Source organism: Scyliorhinus torazame, unplaced genomic scaffold (genome assembly GCF_047496885.1).
Source record: "Scyliorhinus torazame isolate Kashiwa2021f unplaced genomic scaffold, sScyTor2.1 scaffold_776, whole genome shotgun sequence".
In the NCBI taxonomy this organism is placed as follows: Eukaryota; Metazoa; Chordata; class Chondrichthyes; order Carcharhiniformes; family Scyliorhinidae; genus Scyliorhinus; species Scyliorhinus torazame.
Window position 1 is genome coordinate 1,589 of NW_027308503.1, and position 21,049 is coordinate 22,637.

The window sequence follows — 21,049 nt, forward strand, 5'->3', positions numbered from 1 at the left end:
CATTTAGAAGGCGTCATTGCTTGGACTGCTTGATCAGAATCTGTTTTATTTCTCCACCCTGGATAGCAAGTTGTATTTTTAAAAGCAACATGTGACCAGGCAGACCTTGACGAGTACCAGCATTTGCACTTAACACAAATGGTGGTGATTGAAAGAAAGAAAGACTTTCATTTAAATAGTGCTTTACACATCCACCAGGTGGTGAGGGTGTTAACAGGTGTCTGATCCGCCCGGCCCAGAAAGAGTTTGGAGACAGCCACAGTCACCTGCTGGGTGCAGAGGTGGGCTATGTGAAAGGCCCACCTCAGCTGTAAAAATAACAATGAATCCGAAAACAGCCCCCTGTCCCTCACCCCTTGGATCCCCTCCCCCATCCCCACTATCAAAATCCATAGCCCCACAAACCCCCTATCCAACTTAGTACCAATTCATGCCAACCCACACCCACTACCTTCTTCCCTAACACACTCTATGCCAGCACACCCAGTATCCACCGTGGGTTAACCTCGGGACCCATGTTGAGATTAAATAAAAAGGCCTAATTGTCAATTGCAAACTTTATTTTTATAAATAAATATTTATAAATAATTAATTCATGAAACCCCATTCATTAAATTTGAATTCCTTCAACTACATATTCCCTCGTCAAAACAAACATTTAATTCAAGTGCTCAATCTCTTGTTAAAACAAGAATTTGTGTTCAGAATCCCATGTCAAAGACTTTGGCCGGGATTTTGCATTGCCATCAATGACAGGAACTATCGCGGGCAGGAATGGAAAATTTGAAGAGGTAGCCAAAAGTCCTTTGACTTTCGGCAGAACCAGAAGCTCCCTAACTTTTATAGCCACTTGGAGAGTCAATCAAACTGTGAACTGTTGATTACCAGGGGCGAAATTCTCCGACCCCCCGCCGGGTCGGAGAATCGCCGGGGGCTGGCTTGAATCCCGCCCCCGCCGGTTGCCGAAGTCTCCGGCACCAGAGATTTGGCGGGGGCGGGAGCCACGCCGGTTGGCGGGCCCCCCCGCTCGATTCTCCGGCCCGAATGGGCCAAAGTCCCGCCGCTAAAATGCCTGTCCAGCCGGCGTAAATTAAACCAACTACCTTACCGGCGGGACAAGGCGGCGCGGGCGGGCTCCGGGGTCCTGGGGGGGGGGCGCCCCCACGGTGGCCTGGCCCGCGATCGGAGCCCACCGATCTGCGGGCGGGCCTGTGCCATGGGGGCACTCTTTCCCTTCCGCCTCCGCCACGGTCTCCACCATGGCGGAGGCAGAAGAGACTCCATCCACTGCGCATGCGTGGGAAGCTGTCAGCAGCCGCTGATGCTCCCGCGCATGAGCCGCCCGGAGATGTCATTTCCACGCCAGCTGGCGGGGCACCAAAGGCCTTTTCCGCCAGTAGCACCACTACTAACCATTTTGGCAAGGTCCTAAAGGATATAGCTACGAAACTGGGTCTATCAGAATCAACGAGAGAGAAAAACATATTTGACCTCACCCGCAGATGCATCTGTCCATGATCGCATTGGTAGGAGTGACCACTGCACAAACTTGGTGGTGACCAAGTCCCATCTTCACACCGAGGATACCCTTTATCGCGTGATGTGCATTACTACCATGCTAAATGTGATAGATTTTGAACAGATCTAGCAGCTCCAGACAGGGCATCCGTTGTTTGCTGTGGGCCAGCAGCAGAATTGTGCTCCGCCACAATCTGTAATCTCACCACCTGGCATACCCCCACTCCTACCATTACCACCAAGCCAGGTGGTTGACAATTGAACTGGAGGAGATGACTCCACAAATGTCCCCATCCTCAATGATGAGGGAGCTCAGTACATCAGTGCAAAGGATGAGGCTGAAGCATTTGCAACAGTCTTCATCCAGAAGTGCGGAGTGGATGACCGATCGCTGCCTCCCCCGGAGGTCTTCAGAATCTCATGTACCAGTCTTCAGCCAATTCAATCCACTCCACATGATATCAAGAAACGGCTGGAGGCACTGGATAATGCAAGGGATCTGGGTACTGACAATATTCCGACAATAGTACTGAAGACCTGTACTCCACCCCTAGCCGCATCCCTAGCCAAACTGTTCCAGTACAGCTACAATACTGGCGACCACCCGGCAAAGTGGAAAATTGTCCAGGTATGTCGTGTACACAAAAAGCAGGACAAATTCATCCCATCCAATTACCACCCCATCAGTCTACTCGCGGTCATCAGTAAAGTGATGGAAAGCATTGTCAGCAGTGCTATCAAGTGGCATCTACTCAGCAATTATGTGCTGACTCGCACTCCGTTTGGGTCTCACCAGATTCACCCAGATCCTGACCTCATTATAGCCTTGCTTCAAACATAGCCTTGGACAAAAGAGATGAACTCCAGAGGTGAGGTGAAAGTGATTGCCCTTGACACCAAGGCAGCATTTGACAAATATGGCATCAAAGAGCAAAACTGGAGGTCAATCGTCATTCGCAGGACATCACTGCAGGAGTTCCTCAGGGCAGTGTCCTAGGCCCAACCCGCTGCTTCATCAATGACCTTCCTTCCATCATAAGGTCAGAAGTGGAGATGTTCACTGATGATTACACAATTCTCAGCACCATTCGCCGCTCCTCAGACACTTAAGCAGTCCGTGTCAAAATGCAGCAAGATCCATAAAATATCCATGTTTGTGTTGACAAGTAATATTTATGCCCCACAAGTGCCAGGCAATGTCTATCTCCAACAAGAGAGAATCTAACCATCACCCCTTGACATTCAATGCCATTGCTGAGAGTCCAAGATCATTTATTTCAGTCTTTGTTGATTTTGAGATCTCGCAGAGTATATTTGAAATTGTCGCAGGACCAAGGAAATTATAGAAGCTTATAGTTTGTGACCATAAAGTAGTAAATGGGAATGGATATTAAATATAAATTTACTGCAACAAATATTTAGCCATTACAGTACAGCCTTGAATATGACAGTAGATTGAGAGTTATTTGCTTTGTTACAAGTTCATTAAGCCCCAAAATGAAGAGTAACATTTCAGTGATTTTGTTGACTTTTTTTCAGTGAGTTGGATTATCACAATGCTGTTGAAATAAATGCAAGATGCCAGAAAATCTGTGATCAGTGGGACAATTTTGGAACTCTCACACAGAAACGGAGGGAGGCTTTAGAGGTGAGATATATTTGAACGATTACTAAGTGAGTAAAGGATAGTTCTGAATAGCCTGTCTAATCTTATATGTTAGGACAGGGCTAACATTGTACTTGATGCATATTTGATAGAGATGATTTTATACCTGTAAACAACTTGCACAACTTCTACATCACAAAATTAATTTACTGAATTTGTGCGGCTGATATTAATGGTTAAGGATTACCAGGCTGGAGACATATGTGCTGTTCTAGAACCTTCATGTTCAGCAAGGCACAATTTAATCCAGAATTCATGTAAATTCTAAACACTGCCATTGTTGTTTTGTGCCAAGGTGCACAGACGCAGTTTATAGTCACAGCCCTTTAATGCTGTGAAGATATTGGGTGAGATGCAAATAGGAGGGTCATGCAAAATGATTGGTATCATACCCCCAGTGTGCTGAAATCAATCAAACAAAATATGGGATACGATGTGCCTCAGGAGGCAGATGCGATACTACCTATTTTGCATCCCCAAATTAATTACCATAGTCTTAATCATTCCACGATATGGCTCACTATTAGCAGGAAAAAAAACCATGTGACCTGTGAGTGACATTACACATTATTTCTGGGGTTTTAAGTAAAATATTAATGATGTGAAAATTTCCGAGTGAACTATTTGATTAGATTGATTTTTGTAAGAAAGTCACTGTAATTGTGTCTCACTGTACCAATGCCAGTTATTGTTCTGAATGTGAAATATTGGGCGGGATTCTCTGGTGTCCGACGCCGAAATCGCCTTCAGCGGTGTTCGGAAAATCCCCGTTTGCAACGAAATCGGGGGCGACGCCGCTTTCGCGATGCGCCACCCCCTCCGTATCGATGGCCTCAGGACATTACCTGAGGCCCACCCCCTGATGCTCCGCCCCCGACCGGCCGAGTTCCCGACAGCGTAGGTCTCATGCTATTTTTGTTCGGGAACTCGACGTGGCGGCTGCGGACTCAGTCCAGCGCCACCACAGTTGGGGAAGAGCCGATACATGGACAGGGGGGACTTTGGCAGGGGCTGGGGGCACAGGTGGGGGCTGGTCCAGGGGTGGCGAGCCTGGCCAAAGGGAGGGCACCATTTGGCAGGCTGGGTCCACGCGTGGCCAGCACCGTGTTGCACGACACGGCCACTACAGGCCACCGCCGTGCGCATGCGCAGCCATGGACACAGCAATTCTCTGGCCGTATCGGCAGCTGGAGCCAGGTGCTCTGTTGCCTGCCTGCTAGCCCCCAGCTAAACGGAGGATCGCTGGCCGTTTTACGCCGATTTTTCAGTCGTAAAATGCCACTGTTCCCACGCCGGCATCAGGATATAGCCTGAAAATCAGAGAATCCAGCCCATTTTATTTCCCTTTTTCTCCCTTCCTCTTCACCATCCTCCAATCCTAAATGTGTTAACACCCCCGCGCTCCCCGAGGCTTGACCGGCCAGGTCCGCCCTGCGTTTGGCCCTAGCCCGCCCCTTCTCCTACTCTCCCTGGTGCCCCCTGACCTACGCTAGCTACGCTGACCCCTGCCCTTAACGCCTGACTGTCTCCCGCCCAAGTGCTCGGGCCCTCCCCCCACACACCAAGGACCCATTAACCTCATTGTATCTCCCCGTGCCCTTTCTAGTCCCTTAACCAGCCCCTAGCCCATCCCCCCCCCCATCAGAGGCCCCGATCTCCCGCCAAAAGATACCAAGTGCAGGGCCCCCCTTGCAGGGCCCTCCCCCCCCCACCCCCCTCGTTGCAATCTCCCAAAATCACCCTAAGCAGTGCGCCCTCCAGCCCCCGCTCTCTGTCCAGGCTGAAAACAATCTTCGATAAAACATTACAGTACAGGATAATTTAACAGACCGCTGCCACACAAAAGCTCTTGTGAGCCCAGAGTCCTTTAGTTCAAGTCCAGCTTCTTTTAATAAAAGTCCAGTCCTAGTCAAAGCAAGTTAGGTTAACAGTCCGCCGCCACTGTAGAGCACTGAAAAACCTAAGTGCCAGTTAATTCAAGTCCAGCTTCTTCTCTTTAATGAAGGCCCAAACCTGTTCTGGTATCTCGAAGTAGTGATGGAGTTCCTCAAACGTGACCCACAGCTTCGCAGGATACAGCATTCCAAACCTCACCTGCTTTTTGTAGAGGGCTGCCTTTACCTTGACGAATCCTGTATGCCTCTTGGCCAGCTCCGTTCCCAAGTCCTGGTAGATGCGCACCTCGCAGTTCTCCCATCTGCTGCTCCTCTCCGCCTTGGCCCATCGCAGCACACGATCCCTGTCAGCAAGCCGATGAAAGCGAACCACCAAGGCCCTAGGTCGGTCGCCCGTCCTGGGCTTCCTTGTGGGGGCTCTATGCGCCCCATCCAACTCCAGGGGTTGAGGGAAGGCCTCCGGCCCCATCAGCGTCCCGAGCATACCCATCACGTATGCGCCCGCATCCGATCCCTCACAGCCCTCGGGGAGGCCCACGATCCTCAGGTTCTGCCTCCTGGCTCTGTTCCCCAGCTCTTCAAGCTGCTCCTGCATCCTCCTCTGGCGGGAGTTCAGCTCCTCCACCTCATGCTCCAGCTCCGTTACCATGTCTGCCTGGCTGGAGAGCTTCACGTCGACCTCCCTTAGCGCCTTCTCTTGGACCACCTGCGCCTCGACCATTCGGTCGATCACCGCCCTCATCGGGTCCAACGTGTCCCTCTTCAGTTCGGTGAAGCAGTTCCTAAAAAACTCCCATCTGTTGCTCCCTTGGCCTCCGCTGGTCCCTGCCGTCCGCCATGCTTCGCCTCCCGGTCTGGGGTCCCCGCTGCTCCCGCTTCGATCCTTGCCGCTCCACTCGACCACTTCTGGTCCAACTGTCCATACCCCGGGGGGGGAAACCCTCTTCCCTTCATCTCCTCCACCGATTCAGGTCGTCAGGTCCCAAAGAAATCCTGTGAAACAGGTCCGTTTGCCCATCACGGGCGGTAGCGATCCGACCTGCGACCTGCTTCCTTGAGGGCGCCACCGGAAGACGACACTGAACATTTTCTGCTGCCATGCCCAAATACTCGCGATTCTGAAAGATCCCCATTTATGAGTACCACAAGTTTATTGAAAAGTGTTGGCATTCCAGGGTGGTTGTTCATCTGCAATTATAGCAGGGAGCATAAATCCTTACATTTCCTTCCGCACTTCCTAACTGTGGGCCACTGAGACCAATTGAATTGCATTCCAACGAGGACCCAGCTGAAATCATGCAACTGGGCACAAACTGGAGAAGGATCTGGGATCCTCCTGGACCAACCACTCACTGGATAATTATGCTACTCTATCAGAGAGGTTTGGTGTGTTCTTTTAACCTCCTTGCTCCAGTGTAAAGAGAAACTTTGGTGGAATTTGTGAACGTTGCCTTGGCTCCGCAACACAGTGAGTTTCACCAAGTTGCAGTCCAATTTCTTATCTGACACTAGGTTCATTTTTTGCATTGTGCAAGCTCAGACGAATTCATGTTTTCTGTTTATATTGTAAGTAAGAAGCAATGTCACTTTTGCAAAAAAAGAAATTATTTTGAGGGGCTTTTATAATCCCAATGGAAGGGTGTATTTTAAGTGTGATCCTGGTGTTAACTATTGCGAGGTTGGTACTCGTGTCTGTGCAGTTACCTAGGTTCACCACACAGTGGCTCTGTTACAGAAATAAAGCCAGACCTATAGCTTTATTTATGTGATTCTCCAAATATGTTAGCCATTTGTAAAATGTAGCCTCATGATCTGCAGAATAAAGAATGTGCAAACATTACGGTAGAATAGATTTGGTTTTTAATGCAACTTACTAGGTTAATTTCCTGATTGCAATGACTTGATTTACACATTGGCATGAATAGCCACAACAGAGAAGCAAGAAGGAAATGGCCTTGGGATAGCTCTTCAAATTTGAGGAGCCATCTTTCTCCCCGTGTCTGCGTGGGTTTCCTCCGGGTGCTCCGGTTTCCTCCCACAGTCCAAAGATGTGCAGGTTAGGTGGATTGGACATGCTAAATTGCCCTTTGGGGTGAGATTACAGGGTGAGGGATTGGGCCTAGGTAAGGTGGTCTTTCAAAGGGTCGGTGAAGACTCGATGGGCTGAATGGCCTCTTTCTATACGGTAGGGATTCTGATTCTATGATTCTATCTTACAAGCCTCAGGTCAGTAATTCATAAATCTCCGGTTCCCAATGTTGAACAAGTTTTTGGTTTACGGAGAGCAAGACAGAGAGCACCACCCTTCATTTTATATGATGTCGTTGGGCCATTCCAAAATAAAGAAAAAATACATTTCAAAAGCAGATTAAAATAGGCTCTGTGTACAGCAGTGAGAAGTAAAGAACAATGCAATTAGTTATCATGGTTTGGAATGCCCCCATAGGAAGTGAGCATTCTGTGCCATAATGCGTTTTTTCTTTGAAAAGAGTACATTATCATCCCAGTGAAAATGCACACATGACCATTCCCATTTTCTCTCATATTTGTTGCATCCTGGCAGGCCACACACCTGTTAGCTAAGTGAGCAGATCCCTATTAATGCTAATCTCAGCCTCCTCTATTAGGTTGTGTGCAACTTGATGGGTATAGTCTGTATTTGATTGCCTTCACTCCCTCTTTTCTCCCTTCCTGCGCCCTACCAGCATTACGACCTGAAAATTTGTTGTGCAAATGGTAAGTTGCTCCATAGAACTCCTGCACAGTGACACCAAATGTTGTCGGCCCGTGGTTTGTTATAAAATGTACACTTCCACAACTAATGATTCCTAAACTTCACAACCCTTTCACAACATTGAAATAAGTATTCCCTGTCTTTCCAATTGATTAAACTTTCAGAGGGCTGAGAAATTACAGGAAACCATCGATCAGCTCTTCTTGGAGTTTGCTAAAAGGACTACCCCTTTTAACAACTGGATGGAAGGGGCAATGGAGGATCTGCAAGACATGTTTATTGTTCACAGTATTGAAGAAATTCAGGTACAGGACGTTTGCTTCAAAAAAATAATAATATTGGTTTTGATCAAGTGTGATAATTCATTCTAATTGCATGACTTTATGTTGTCATAAAGACTGACATTTTGCCAGCCGTTTGGTGGCAGGTTGGGATGTGGAAAGGCTGCCAAAATGGCAGGCTACCTGTTGGAACCCAATTGAGACACTTGGGAGGCCAACTTCCCGCCTCCATGACCATTTTGCAGATGTCATGGGGCCCGCCATCGCACAAGGAGACCATCAGTGAAACTTGGCGAGCTCTGGGGAGGACGTAGTCCTCTATGGCCCACAGAAGAGCCCTCTAGCAACAATGGCTGCGTGGCCACTCCATTCCTGTGGGAACAGTGCAACAATGACCACTCCTCAGCCGCCCCCACCAATCGACAGGCCTTCCTTGGCCCCAGCATCCCCCAGCCCCTCTTACTGTTACTGTGCTGGACATGCATCCAACAAAGGAAGAAGCTAGAGTCAATCTGTCTTCAACATAGGTTAATTCGCATAACCCAGTATAAGCTAGAGTCAATCTGTCTTCAACATGGGTTAATTCACATAACCCAGTATAGCATAAATGTAGACTACTTTTCCCTTCCGCAGTTTTTTCCCCTTCAGGTGGAAACTGGATCTTAGTAAAAATGTAAAGTTTAAAAATGCAGGTTCATATTGTTACCAAATTAAAACCAACAGTTTTGCATTGTACCCTGTGCAATTGAACTTCTAAAATAACCCACAGGGTTTTTGAATCCATTCCATCGTCTTTTAAAGTAGATTAGGCAGCATGGTGGCACAGTGTTTAGCACTGCTGCCTTACAGCTCCAGGGTCCCAGGTTCAATTCCGGCCTCGGGTGACTGTCTGTATGAAGTTTGCACTTTCTCCCCATGTCTGCGTGGGTTTCCTCTGGGTACTCCGGTTTCACCCCATTGTCCAAATAAGTGCAGGTTAAGTGGATTGGCTATGCTAAAGTGCCCCTTTGGGCTGGTATAGACTCGATGGGATGAATGGTCTCCTTCTGCTCTGTGAATTCTATGATTTAATATTAAACTTACATGATCTTCTGAGGTGGCTTGCTTTCTGAATAGACAAGTTGTTTGCTTTCAAAACAGACCAAGATATTTAGCATCCGTGTTCCAATGAAATTATTTCGGTGATTTACAATTTTATTCTGACAATTACAAGGATGGGTAATGACCGACTATTATTCACAGTGTGGCAGTCTAGAATATTTGTACATGTACTTTTGCTTTTATCAATGACAAACCCTTTGCCTTTATAAAGGGAAATCTACTATTGGAAAAAACCCAAGAAGTAAATAAAGATCATTTTATTGTAATTGCAGGTTAGCGCAAACGATATTTTGTTATAATTTTAAAAACCTCAACATAAATGAAGTGTAATGCTTTTTTTTTTTTTGGCCCCCTCTCTCTTGATTTTTAGAGTTTGATAGCAGCCCATGAGCAGTTCAAATCTACCCTGCCAGAAGCGGACAGTGAGAGGCAGGCCATCCTGGGAATCGTTAATGAAGTCCAGAAGATTACTCAGACCTATAGCATCTCGTCCACTGAATCAAATCCTTATACCATGATATCATGCAAAGAGATCAGTGCTAAATGGGACAAGGTATCGCCAGGCAGACCAAGCGCACAATGGATTAATCCTGTTGTTAAATATGAACAGAAAGTGCAGGAAGTACATGATATTTTCATCAAAAACTGAACAGAGAAGAGAGATATTAATACTTTGGTTGACAAAACACACTACTGCATGTTTTTCTTCTGATGAAGGGTCAAGACCAACATTCCGATTTATTTTTTCTTCCAGGGTGCTGACAGATTATGACGTATTTTTAGCACCTTCTGGTTTTATTTTTCTCTGAGTGTCGGCGTCTGTAAGGCTGTGGTTTTTACTTGCCCTTAGTACAGCGAATATGGTTCACCTACAAAATTTCACACTGCTTACTTATAATAATAATAATCGCTAATGTCACAAGTAGGCTTCAATGAAGTTACTGTGAAAAACCCCTAGTCGCCACATCCGGGCGCCTGTTCGGGGAGGCCGGTACGGGAATTGTTCTCTCCGCATAATCTCTTACTTTGACAGAACACTCAGATTTATGGAGAGCTGTTACTTTGTCAACATCATTGCATTATTTGGTTGTTGATTATACAACATTCTCTGTATTCAACATTTAATTAATTTAGATTTAATACTGAAATTGTACATCATATGGATTCCCAGCCCCGCTCCGGGCCGGAGAATCGGCGAAACCGCGTCCCGACGCTGGCGCGCGATTCTCCGAGGTGTGGAGAATCTGCGCCGGGGCGTTTGGCACGGCACCGGTCGCGGGCCGCTGTACGAGGCCGGGCCGCCGGTTCTCCGACCTGGATGGGCCAAGCGGAAAAAGCAGAGTCCCGCTGGCGCCGTCCACACCTGGTCGCTGCCGGCGGGAGCTCTGCGCGAAGGGTCGGGGGGGCGGCCTGTGGAGGGGAGGGGGAGGAGGCTCCGTCCCCGGGGGGGGGGGGGGCCTCCGATGGGGTCTGGCCTGCGATCGGGGCCCACCGATCGGCGGGCAGGCCTCTCTCTTTCCCCCCCCCCCCCCCCCGCCCCCGCCCCCGGCCTACTTTGCTGCGCGTCCGGCCCCAGAACCCCCGCGCCACCGCGCATGCGCGGGTTGGTGCGTCGTGACTGCGCATGCGCGAGTTGGCGCCGCCCCCAGTGCACGCCAGGAAGTGAGGCTGGAGTGGCATGAACCGCTCCAGCGCCGTGCTGGCCCCCTTGGGGGCCAGAATCGCTAGTGCCCGCACCTGTTTCACGCCATCGTGAAATGCGACGGTGTTCACGACGGCGCGCACACTCAGTCCCGTGTCCGCTTTTGTCAAAATAGTATTCGAGAAAGCAAACATGTGGTGAAGGCAATTTTAGTGAATAGATTAATTGGCTCAATGTGTTTTTGCATTAAAATCATATTGTTTTTAATGGCAGATGAAGCAATTGATTCCTCAGAGAAACGCGGCCCTGCAAGAGGAGCTTGTAAGGCAACAATCTAATGAACGGCTACGTCGCCAGTTTGCCAGTCAGGCAAATATCATTGGACCTTGGATCCAGCGTAAGATGGAGGTAAAATAGGAATTCAAGCCCTTAAATTTCAGCTTTGTGCTCGAGGTGATTTTTCTGCTTCGTAGTATGTACCTTGTTCAACAATAGCAGCTTGTATTTTTATGGCATCTCAACTGTCAAGAAATAGATCAACTCCAAACCAATGAATGAATCATTCTGAGGAGTAATGAAAAGCAGTCAGAGTTTGCCCACTCTTAAGACAGTCTGCTGGTGCTGTGCATTCCAGTAAAGCAGTTTAAAAATATTCTGAACTTCAAATTCCTGCTTGCTCCTCTGATACCAGTTGTCAGCTCACCTTTCTGCCTCAACACTGACATCCACTCCCTTCATCACTGTTTCCCTTGATCTCTTTAAAACTCTGATAAACACCCAACTCTTGGACTATGTTTTTAGCTGGATGATTTTTTACAGGATGTGGACTTCGCTGGCTGGGCCAGCATTTGTTTCCCATCCCTAATTGTCCTTGAGAAGGTGGTGGGGGGCAGCATGGTGGCACAGTGGTTAGCATTGCTGCCTCACGGCGCCGAGGTCCCAGGTTCGATCCCGGTTCTGGGTCACTGTCCATGTGGAGTTTGCACGTTCTCCCTGTGTTTGCGTGGGTTTCGCCCCCACAACCCAAAAGATGTGCAGGGTAGGTGGATTGGCCACACTAAATTGCCCCTTAATTGGAAAAAATGAATTGGGTACTCTAAAGTTAAAAGAAAAAAAAGAGAAGGTGGTGGTGAACTGCCTTCCTGAATCGCTGCAGTCCATGGGTTTAGGTGCTCCCAATATGCTGCTGGGGAGGGAGTTCCAGGATTTTGACCCAGCAGCAGTGAAGGAACGACGATATATTTGCAAGTCAGGATGGTGAGTGACTTGCAGGGGAACCTCCAGGTGGTGGGGTTCCCAGGTATCTGCTCTCCTTGTCCTTCTAGATGGTGGTGGTCGTGGGCTTGGAGGGTGCTGCCTTAGGAACCTTGGTTAGTTCCTGCAGTGCATCTTGTAGATGCTGCTACTGTATATTGCATGGTGGAGGGAGTGAATGTTTGTGGAAGGGGTGCCAGTCAAGTGGGCTGCTTAGTCCTGGATGGTGTCGAGCTTCTTGAGTGTTGTAGCAGCATTCATCCAGGGAAGTTGGGGAGTATTCAAAGTGACCAATGTTTTAAATGTTCAAACTACTATCACTCTTAGATCCAGTGGATAGCTGGAAAATGTATAAACTTATTATGAAGAAAATCATTACGTTGAAACTACTATGGGAATCACTTGAGGTAGATAGAGGCAGATTTGCCAGTCAGTTAAGAATGGATTTCTCATTACCACACTGAAATCTTTCCTGGTATTTATACCATAATCAAGGTAGCGATTAATATGAGGCATCCAAGAATTTTCAAATTTTTCATTGAGGCGTATCACCTGAGTTTATTTGGGGTCCTGCAATGACTTGCACCCATTCCATTATTTATTTAATCATCGGGTCATCTTCCAAATGTGTATAGGCCAGGCTTACATCTCTGCATTCAATCAGTTAGTCTGTAAAGTAAAGTAGCTCAAAGCTGGGGGAAAATAGCTACCCTGAATAAGTCTTGTGTTTTTTGAAGACAGTACATTATTGTAACTCTTGGAATTTAAAAACAGGAAATAGCTCAAAGTTCTATCGAAATAAGTGGAACCCTGGAAGACCAGATGAACCAACTGAAACAGCTAGAGGAGGTCACCATTAACTACAAACCTAACGTTGACAAATTGGAAGGGGATCATCAACTTATTCAAGAGGCCCTCATCTTTGACAACAAGCACACCAATTATACCATGGAGGTATTGGATGGATGGATGGATGTTGTAGTGAGGGTTGTGCCTTTTTGTGTATTTTTATTGTGAATGAGTGAGCTACAAACAATGCATATCACATCCAAAGTGTTTCCAGCCATTCCAGGTTGCCCATTAAATTGGCCAGCCAATATTCTGACACAAGCAAAGGCCTGAATTTTTCAACTCCAACCGGCTTGTCAACTGGAGTGGGCATGAAGTAGAAGGACAGTTGGGCAAAAATAAGGTGCAGTCTCTTGATCCAATGGAACACGGGGTCTTAAAAATGTGTACATCAGTTTCTTCCTTAAAAATCGTTTGAACGGGAGCTTTTCAATATTTTGTACAATGCTAAGTCTACCCTTGGGCTTGTTTTTCTTTTTGGACAGCTTCAATATTTTTTGAGCTTAAGTGCAATCATCTATGAGAGAAATATTTAGCACCAATGCTGATTTAACATCAGGTCCCATGTTTGTGAGGAGAATAAACGCATGTTAGATCTTCCAACCCACCCGTGAGAAATGATAAACCAGCTTAAGACCAATATGAATTACATCCTCACTATTACGTGGTAGATTGGTCACTGTTGCCACAGGAGTGGAGTGGCCATTGCCGCTGTGAGCCAGCCTATTTGATGCTTTAACAAAACACCCATTAAAGCGAATTTCGTGTTACATGGTGCAAAATGTAATCTCGGTATTTAGGAGTCTCGTACGGTGTAGACTTGTAACCTGAAAAAGTTCACTCAAGCAATTTGAGTCTTGTATTCATCGAGGTTTAGTTATATCCCATTATGTTACTGTAGCAATATTTTAACTTGTTTCTTTTATTAACTGATTTTGGTAGCACATCCGGGTTGGCTGGGAAATGCTTCTTACTACAATTGCCAGGACTATCAATGAAATTGAGACCCAGATTCTAACCAGAGACGCTAAAGGAATTACCCAACAACAAATGAATGAATTCCGGTCTTCGTTCAGCCACTTCGACAGGGTACAGTGTTCCTTTTATCAAGTGTGATTTTTTTTTTTAAATAAAAGGATGTTAGAAGTCTATTAGAAGTAGACGTTTACAAACTTATGGCAGCTTGTCTGTCTCTTTTGCTCCCCCATGAAGTGACTTTTGTCCTTGGGTTATCCTGTGGCTCTCCCACCAAAGTTACAGTGGACAAGCAGGAGAATTGCAGTGGAAATTCACCCAGAGTTATGATCGCTATTACCTTAGCGACCAGTCCTGTTGTTTTCAGACAGACAATGCATTTATCAGCCTCCTGAGCTCTGATACACCCAATTAAAATTCAACAATAATTGACATCATCAGTTTAAAACAAAATTGTGTACATTTTCAATGCTATCTACTGAATAGGGGCTGTTTAGCACAGGGCTAAATCGCTGGCTTTGAAAGCAGATCAAGGCAGGCCAGCAGCACAGTTCAATTCCCATAACAGCCTCCCCGAACAGGCGCCGGAATGTGGCGACTAGGGGCTTTTCACAGTAACTTCATTGAAGCCTACTTGTGACAATAAGCGATTTTCATTTCATTTCATAAAGCAGAATTGGCGAAGTCTGCTGGAGCACATTAATTCTTAATTTGCATTAGTATATTATTCAGTTAATAAATTGTCCTCCAGTTCTTGGAGTCACATACAGAGTGTAACCTCATACGCATTGAATGTCTAGATTGTGGCCAGGATTCTCAGGCAGTTCGCTGGTGGCGGGATTCTCTGGTCCCACCAGCAGCGCACGCCAAACCACCAGTTTCCTGGTGACATGGGGAGGCTTCAATGGGAATTCCCATTGAAAGTGGCAGGAGCAGAGAATCCCACTGCCAGCAAATGGCACGCTGCCTCTCGCCGCCAAGAGACACGTGACTGGGAGGTCGGAGAATCCTGCCCCATTCCTTTCCTATTCATATGGTTAGCTATGCTTACTTGGGTAATTTCTAGCTCTGAAACTGCTTGAAGCCGCTTTAGAATATGCTGTAAGTGTGTGTATCTAAACCAGCTAACACTGCAAGATAAATAATTATGAACTTGAAATTCATGCACCAGTTTTTTCTGATGAAACCTTGAAAGCAATGGTGTTGCTACTAATAACATAGTCCTTTCTGTTTGGCAATATTATACTAGCATTCCACTGTTGAAGATGTCCTAAACTGATGTGGCATTCTAATATTATTTGCTTGGTTTTCTTTTAAACCCTACTTGTGTGAAAATGTGATCCATATCTTAAAAAATCAAATGGAAATTAGACAATCTGGGGAAAAAGCAGGAAAATAGAACTAAGAGAACGGTTATGTCCGAGAGCCAGGAGATGTATGATGGGTTGAATGGCCTCTTCCATTGTATTAAAATTCTAGTGCCTCCAGATTCCTCATGGACAGAGAGGGTCCGCTACACTGGTGGTGTAAGTGCAACGGAACCCCTTCCACCAGCACTCAAGGCCAGGATTTCCATCCAATCAGGACATGGCAGGGCTTGCCCGATCTTCCTTCTTAAGTTGGAGAAGAGCAAAACTGCTTTTCCCAAAAGCCCAATAGATTCTTTATAGTCTTCAGCTCCAATAGAGCATTAGTCCTTCCAGGCAGGGTAATTGAACCCCTCTTAAATTAATTACCTGACAATGTTGAAGGTCTCAGCCCTCTTAGAAGATGTGAATGAGGCTTGCACCTGATTTGAACTGGCAAGAGTCCAATTGAATTGCTTGGAATTTAGAAGATTATAGGATGATTTGATCAAAGTTTTCAAGATATTAAGGGGAACCGATATGGTAGATAGCGAGAAACTATTTATTTAACTTTTTTTTTTAAGTGTACCCGATTCATGTTTTTCCAATTAAGGGGCAATTTAGCATGTTCAATCCACCTACCCTGCACATCTTTGGGTTGTGGGGGCGAAACCGACGCAAACACGGGGAGAATGTGCAAACTCCACACGGACAGTGGCCCAGAGCTGGGATTGAACCTGGGACCTTGGCGCCGTGAGGCAGCAGGGCTAACCCACTGCGCCACCGTTCTGCCCGCGAGAAACTATTTCTGCTGGTTACGGCAACGAGGACTTGGGGGACATAGCCTAAAGATTAGAGTCAAACTTTTCAAGGGTAGAAGTTAGATACATAGATACATACATAGAAGATAGGAGCAGGAGGAGGCCTTTTGGCCCTTCGAGCCTGCTCCGCCATTCATCACAATCATGGCTGATCATCCAACTCAATAGCCTAATCCTACTTTCTCCCCATAGCCTCGGATCCCATTCTCCCCAAGTACTATATCCAGCCGCCTCTTGAATATATTCAAAGTATTAGCATCAACTACTTTCTGTGGTAATGAATTCCACAGGCTCACCACTCTTTGTGTAAAGAAATGTCTCCTTATCTCTGTCTGAAATGGTTTACCCTGAATCCTGAGACTGTGACCCCTGGTTTTGGACACACTCCAAGATTGGTAACATCTTCCCTGCATCTACCCTGTCTAGTCCTGTTAGAATTTTATAAGTCTCTATGAGATCCCCCCTCATTCTTCTGAACTCCAGCGAGAACAATCCCAACCTAGTCAATCTCTCCTCATTTTTTTTTTTAGAAATATTTTTATTCAAATTTTTACATATTTTCAACAAACCTCCCCCTTACAGAAAAAAGAAAAACAAAGAACACATAAATAAACATCTTACAACTACATCACGAATTCCCCCAATATACAACCCCCCATTGAGCAATAATAAACACAGTAGAAAACACAAAGTACACCCCCCCACCTGGGTTGCTGCTGATGCTGACCACCTCCTAACCCTCCGCTAGAAAGTCTAGGAACGGTTGCCACCGCCTGAAGAACCCTTGCACAGACCCTCTCAAGGCAAATTTTACCCTCTCTAATTTAATGAATCCTGCCATGTCGCTGATCCAGGCTTCCACGCTTGGGGGTCTCGCATCTTTCCACTGTAGCAGAATCCTCCGCCGGGCTACCAGGGACGCAAAGGCCAGAATACCGGCCTCTTTCGCCTCCTGCACTCCTGGCTCGTCCGATACCCCAAATAGTGCTAACCCCCAGCTCGGCTTAACCCGGATGTTCACCACCTTAGACACCGTCCTCGCAATACCCCTCCAGAACCCATCCAGCGCTGGGCACGCCCAGAACATGTGGGTGTGATTTGCTGGGCTCCCTGAGCACCTCCCACACCTGTCTTTCACCCCAAAGAACCTGCTCAGCCTCGCCCCTGTCATATGCGCTCTGTGAAGGACCTTAAATTGTATCGGGCTAAGCCTGGTGCAAGAAGTGGAAGAATTAACCCTACCCAGGGCGTCCGCCCACGCACCCTCGTCTATCTCCTCCCCAAGCTCCTCCACCCATTTACCCTTTGGCTCCTCCACCGAGGTCTCCTCCTCCTCCTGCATCTCCTGGTAGATCGCCGAGACCCTGCCCTCTCCAACCCACACCCCCGAGAGCACCCTATCCTGGATCCTGAGTGCTGGGAGCAGCGAGAGCTCCCTCACCTGCCATCCTACAAACGCCCTTACCTGCATGTACCTGAAGGCATTTCCAGGGGGAACCCCAAATCTTTCCTCCAGCGCCCCAAGGATCGCAAACGTCCCATCTAAAAACAGGTCCCCCATCCTTCTAATTCCTGTCCTGTGCCAGCTCAGAAACCCTCCATCCATTCTCCCCAGGTCGAACCGATGGTTCTCCTAGATCGGGGTCCAAACCGAAGCCTCTACCTCACCTCTGTGGCGTCTCCACTGCCCCCAAATTTTCAAAGTTGCCGCCACCACCGGACTAGTGGTGTACCTAGTCGGCAGGAGCGACAGCGGTGCTGTCACCAGCGCTCCCAGACCCGTGCCCACACAGGACGTCATCTCCAGCCTCTTCCATGCCACCCCCTCCATTACCCACTTGCGTATCATCGCCACATTGGTAGCCCAGTAATACCCACACAGATTAGGTAACGCTAACCCTCCTCTGTCCCGACTCCGCTCCAGAAACACCCTTCTCACCCTCAGGGTCTTTTTCGCCCACACGAATCCCATGATGCTCCTACTGACCCACTTTAAAAAAGCCTTAGGGATCAGGATGGGGAGGCACTGGAATATAAAAAGGAACCTCGGGAGCACCGTCATCTTCACCGACTGTACCCTACCCGCCTGGGAGAGTGACAGCATATCCCACCTTTTAAACTCCATCTGCTCCACCAGCCTCATTAAGTTGAGTTTGTGTAGGGCCCCCCAGCTCCTGGCCACCTGGACCCCTAGGTACCGAAAACTCCTTTCCGCCCTCTTCAGTGGAAGCTCGTCTATCCCCCTTCCTTGGTCCCCTTGGTGTACCACGAAGAGCTCACTCTTCCCCACGTTGAGCTTATACCCGGAAAGGTCCCCAAACTCCCTGAAGATCCGCATCACATCCGGCATCCCCCCCCCCACTGGGTCCACCACATACAGTAACAGGTCATCGGCATACAACGATACCCGGTGTCTCTCTCCCCCCCCCCCCACGGACCAGCCCCCTCCAGTTCTTGGACTCCCTTAGAGCCATAGCCATAGACTCAATTGCCAATGCAAATGGCAAGGGGGATAGGGGGCACCCCTGCCTCGTCCCCCGGTACAACCAAAGGTATTCCGACCTCCTCCGATTCGTGGCCACACTCGCCACCAGGGCTTCGTAAAGTAGCCTATCCAAACTAATGAACCCCTCCCCGAACCCAAACCTCCTCAACACTTCCCAAAGGTACCCCCACTCCACCCTATCGAAGGCCTTCTCCGCGTCCATCGCTGCCACTATCTCCGCTTCCCCCTCCACTGCAGGCATCATGATTACGTTAAGGAGCCTCCGCACATTGGTATTCAGCTGCCTTCCCTTAACAAAACCCGTCTGGTCCTCGTGAATCACCCCTGGGACACAGTCCTCAATTCTGGTAGCCAACACCTTCGCTAACAGCTTCGCGTCCACGTTGAGGAGAGAGATTGGCCTGTATGACCCACACTGTAATGGGTCCTTGTCCCGCTTCAAGATCAGTGAGATCAGCGCCCTGGACATTGTCAGGGGTAGGGCCCCCCCTCCCTTGCCTCATTGAAAGTCCTCACTAATAGAGGGCCCAGCAGGTCCATGTACTTCCGGTAAAATTCCACCGGGAACCCATCTGGCCCCGGTGTCTTCCCCACCTGCATACTCCCCAGCCCCTTTGTCAGCTCCTCCAGCCCTACCGGTGCCCCAAGCCCAGCCACCTGCTCCTCCTCCACCCTCGGGAACCTCAGCCGATCCAAAAATCGACGCAACCCCCCCCCCCTCCTCCGTCGGGGCTCAGACCTATACAGCCCCTCATAAAAGTCTCTAAATACCCCATTTATTCCCACCGCACTCCGCACCGTGTTCCCCCTTTATCCCTAACTCCCCCAATCTCCCTCGCTGCCTCTCGCTTCCGAAGCTGGTGTGCCAACATCCGGCTAGCCTTCTCCCCGTACCCATACACCGCCCCTTGCGCTTTCCTCCACTGCACCTCTGCCTTCTTGGTGGTCAACAGGTCGAACTCGGCCTGGGGGCTTCGTCACTCCTTGAGTAGTCCCTCCTCGGGGACCTCTGCATACCTCCTATCCACCCTTAAAATCTCCCCCACCAATCTCTCCTCTCCTCCTTGTGGGCCCTAGTGAAGATTAGCTCTCCCCTAATCATCGCCTTCAGCGCCTCCCAGACCACCCCCACCTGCACCTCCCCATTATCGTTAGCCTCCAGATAGCTTTCAATGCACCCCCGGATCCGCCTGCTCACCACCTCATCCGCCAGCAAGCCCACATCCAGGCGCCACAGCGGGCGCTGGTCCCTCTCCTCCCCTAGCTCCAGCTCCACCCACTGCGGGGCATGGTCTGAGATGGATATGGCCGAATACTCCGTGTCCTCCACCCTCTGGATTAGTGCCCTGCTCATAACGAAGAAGGCTTTATGGGCGTGGGAAAAAGAAGGAAATTCCCTGGCCCCCGGCCTGACCAACCTCCATGGGTCCACTCCTCCCATCTGGTCCATAAACCCCCTCAGCACCTTGGCCGCCGCCGGCCTCTTCCCCGTCCTGGACCTGGAGCGGTCCAATGCTGAACCCAGTACCGTGTTGAAGTCCCCCCCCCCCCCATTATCAAGCTCCCTGCTCCAGGTCCGGAATCCGGCCCAACATGCGCCGCATAAATCCGGCATCGTCCCAATTCGGGGCATATACATTCACTAATACCACCCGCACCCCCTGCAGCTTACCACTCACCATCACGTACCTACCTCCATTGTCTGCCACGATGTTCAGCGCCTCAAATGACACCCGCTTCCCCACCAAAATCGCCACCCCTCGATTCTTTGCGTCCAATCCCGAGAGGAAAACCTGCCCTACCCACCCCTTTCTCAGCCTAACCTGATCTGCCAGCCTCAAATGCGTCTCCTGGAGCATAACCACATCTGCCTTCAGTCCCTTCAGGTGCGCGAACACACGGGCCCTCTTGACCGGCAGGCCCCTCACATTCCAAGTTATCAGCCGGATCAGGGGGCTTCCCGCCCCCCCCCCTCCCCCCTGCCTATTAGCCATCCCCATTTCTAGGCCACCCACGTTCCCGCACTCTCCATTCCCCCCAGCGGCAGACCCCCGCCCTGACTCTCTCTCCGAGCTCCAGCTCCCCTTTGGCCAATGCAGCAGCAACCCAGTCCCCCCCCCCCTTCCCAGCTAGGTCCCCCCTAGCTGCGTTGCTTCCCCCCCATAGCACTCCCGTAAGTCAGCTGACTACTGCTGACTCCGGCCACTCCATCGACCCCCCAGTGTGGTAGTCCCCCCCCCCCCCCCCCCCCCCCAGCCCCCCTGTCCATCAGTGGCGCTCCTCTCCAACACCGCCCTTCCCCCCCCCGGCCCCACCCCCTTCCCTAGCGCGGGAAAAAGCCCGCGCTTTCCATAAAACCGGCCCCACCCTCTCTGGCGCAGCTCCCTTTTGCAGCCTAATCCCAGCTCCCCTACCTCGGGCCTCCCATCTCCCCTCCACCCAACGGGGCCCCGTCCTTCCA

At 49.1% G+C, this 21,049-nt stretch overlaps 1 protein-coding gene across 1 annotated transcript in view; it reads left to right on the plus strand.

The window, feature by feature from the left end:
* Positions 1–3,057: 3,057 nt before the first annotated feature.
* Positions 3,058–21,049, plus strand: part of LOC140406658 (alpha-actinin-2-like) — a gene marked incomplete at its 5' end in the record, with an annotated part of 39,351 nt that continues 21,359 nt past the window's right edge. Inside the window, 6 exons of the mRNA XM_072494662.1 lie at positions 3,058–3,166; positions 7,978–8,118; positions 9,566–9,748; positions 11,111–11,245; positions 12,866–13,045; positions 13,883–14,029. Coding sequence (XP_072350763.1) covers positions 3,058–3,166; positions 7,978–8,118; positions 9,566–9,748; positions 11,111–11,245; positions 12,866–13,045; positions 13,883–14,029 — 895 coding nt within the window. The remainder of the gene's footprint in view (positions 3,167–7,977; positions 8,119–9,565; positions 9,749–11,110; positions 11,246–12,865; positions 13,046–13,882; positions 14,030–21,049) is intronic.